The 2,995-nt window shown below is 36.6% G+C and overlaps 1 protein-coding gene across 1 annotated transcript; it reads right to left on the bottom strand.

Annotated features, from left to right (window-relative positions):
- Positions 1 to 2,283: 2,283 nt before the first annotated feature.
- On the bottom strand, positions 2,284 to 2,769 carry LOC145798001 (protein FAR1-RELATED SEQUENCE 5-like). The gene has a single exon (XM_082885443.1). The coding sequence runs from the start codon at positions 2,767 to 2,769 to the stop codon at positions 2,284 to 2,286; it is 486 nt and encodes a 161-aa protein (XP_082741569.1).
- Between the last annotated feature and the right edge of the window lie 226 nt (positions 2,770 to 2,995).

The raw sequence follows: 2,995 nt of genomic DNA, 5'->3' as shown, positions 1-2,995 counted from the left end.
AAGCTTTTTTTAACAGTTATGAGCATATTTAATGGTTGACGAAACTTGGACGAATGTAACTAACTTGGTTCGGCAATTTTTTGTGGATGCTTGAATAAGTATATTAGTTTTGGATTTTTGTTACCAATTTCTATGGAATATCTACTAGTGCTAAAGATTGGTGTGATGAAACAACATCTGATATGTAATTATGAAGCAGTACTCTTAGTTGTTACAATTACAATCACTCAAAAAATTCATAAGAAGGTTGTCATTGTTTACAATTTGTTTTACAAGTGAAGAAAGGAAAAAAAAAATGACAATGTTTATAAAAGAACAGGGTTGACAAGAAGTTTGGTCATGCATCCATGGTTGTGTCCATTTGTTGGCTTTCATCATGGTTGAACCCATCAGATTCCTCTTCACTAGTCGAATTTTATGAAGCTTCAACACAATAGTTTCCGCATGGTTGAATCTTGTCTTTCGTGCTGCTTTTGACTTTGCTCTTCTATTTTGCCATACGTTCCATGAACTATGTTGCATGTGGATTATTTGGTATGCTACCAAAGAATTGTCGTACCAAGTTGACATAAGCCTTTCCTACCCGTTCGATCAGGTTTTGGATATGTAGGTGGCCCACAATTGTCGAAATTTCAGAATTAATTAACTCCTGCACTGCACTCTACAGTAACAGCCCGTTTAGGAAAATTACCAAGGTCATTGGGAGGAGCTACCACATTTCCTTTACCCGACATTGTTGTTGTTTGTTATTCGCGCCAAGTTCAATTACCTACGTAAGATTCAACCATATGTTAACATCTAAAACAAGGTGGATAGATGTAAATTTTGTTAAGAAAATGAGACAATTCAAAAAATCAAAACTGAAATATGAAGAGAGCCCCACACGTTTGGGGTGGCATAGCCATATTTATGCATTCTTTGTTATTCATTAAAAAGAAAATTAAATAATAGGGCTGAAAAAGAGAGAGAGACACGTTGTAATATTAGTAGTGATTGTAAACTCATCCAACGTAAGGACAACTCATCCAACTTAAGGACAGCAGCCAAGCAAACAGATTTGGGATTTATTCACCTTTATTTTTTAAATGATTCCCCAAACTAAGAAATTTACATGTTTACATGTAAAACAAGGTAGAAAGATGTCAATTTTGATAAGAAAACGAGGCAATTTCAAAAAATCAAAAATGAAAACGAGGCAATTTCAAAAAATTAAAACTGAAATATGAAGGGAGCCCCATACGTCCAACATTTATTGTAGTATTGTTATGATATTTGAAATACCAAGGCCACTTATGTCCACCATTTCTTGTTATGATATTTCTTGTATTTGAAATACCAAGAAACGAGGCAATTTCTACTAGCATCACTTATGTCCACCATTTCTTACCAAGCAAACGGACAATTAAAAAAATCTACAAAAGAAAAAGAGAGAGACAGTTCAGTATTATTAACAGTGATTGTTTGTGAGGTAATGCCATGAGCAAGTCCCTATTTTATCAGCAATCAAAAAAATTTGAAATTTATTCACCTTTATTTTTCAAATTAATCTCCAAACTACGAAATTTATTAAGAATGCCTAAGATTAAAACAACTAAGACATTAAAAAAACGTAACTACTAGGCACTAATGTCTCCTTGTAAAAACAATGTATTGATCACTATAAGCCTCATCATGAAAGTCAACTACACTGTATCATTTGGATAATTTGGCAGTTCATCGATATCATCTGGGTGGGGATCCAACTCTGTGTTCATGAATGGTTCACTGTCTAAGTTGCTACCCTCTCTCTGGATACTTGAAGCCAATTTTTTACATGTCCGCTTCGTGTGTCTAATGCTTCTACAGTTGCAAATAATGCATAAATGATTTTAATAATCATGTGCATGTAACGGGATATAAAAAGGGCATACAATGAAAGTACCATACCTACAATACCCACACCGCCTTGGTTTTGGAGGTTTACCCATGGAAGATGTCCCTCCGGGGTTCCTTTTGGTCTTCACTACATTAGGGTCACCAACGTCATATAGTTTGGGTGCAATATTTCTGTCCTCAGCCTCGGCGTTACCTTCTTTTTTCATTGCCCAATGTTTTTATCTGCGATGTCAGCTGGAAAACTATTTCCCTTGCCTTTTCAAAATCTTTGTCCGCGTGTGAGGCATAATATGACATTTCACTAAAATAGGAGCTGAGTATACCAAACCGAGTTGTCTGTGTTAGGGTGCTACAAATTTGGGTAAGACTTGGTTGTTGACACTTTGACCTACCACGTCTTGTTCATCTCTACAAGACACAACTCGGTGGAATACACATTAATTGTTCAGATTTCATAACAGCAATCATGTGGCAGCAAGGGATGTCGAACGACTCAAACTTCCAGCAACAACATTTCATTGTGATGTTAGCTGGAAAATACTCAACCGTCCACGTGCATGTTGGTGCCTTGTACTCACCAAAACGATAGGTGCGATGATCCTCCAGCTGAGCTTTTTCCATCACAAACAATTTACCCTCTTTCCTGATTTCATGTCGAAACAATGAGAAAATCTTCCGAGTAAAGAGTTTAGCTGCATGTTTCTCCAAACTTTTCAATGGCGTAGTCAAAACTGGGAAACTATTCTCTGTTTTAGATTCTGTTCCTGCCTCATTAACACGCATTCTAGCAAGAGCCCTATCATATTGCGCTACAAATTCGTACAACCTAACCTTTTGGTCTAGGAATATATTGAAATATGCATTCATACCCTCGACACGTTGAGTGCTCCTCATTCCAGCAAACATGTGACCATGGAGATATGCCTCAGCCCAATTATCATGCTTGAGATGAATATCCAACACCTAGTTATTGTTCTCCAACTTGTATTGTTTCACCGTAGCAGCCCAGGCATTGTCAAACTCATCAATTTTACATTTCTTTAACATCAACTGTGCAAAATCAGTTGTAAATTCTGGTATGTGGACATTTGTTGAGGCATTTTTCTCCAGATGCCAAGAA

This window comes from Camellia sinensis, chromosome 8 (genome assembly GCF_055761805.1).
Source record: "Camellia sinensis isolate YWXY chromosome 8, ASM5576180v1, whole genome shotgun sequence".
Taxonomy (NCBI): domain Eukaryota; kingdom Viridiplantae; phylum Streptophyta; class Magnoliopsida; order Ericales; family Theaceae; genus Camellia; species Camellia sinensis.
Note: the sequence above shows the minus strand (reverse complement) of the source record. Positions and strands in the feature narration are given on the sequence as shown.

Bases quoted from the DNA above. Each gene is read 5' to 3' on its own strand.
- LOC145798001 (XM_082885443.1), bottom strand. From the start codon at position 2,769: ATGAGGAGCACTCAACGTGTCGAGGGTATGAATGCATATTTCAATATA.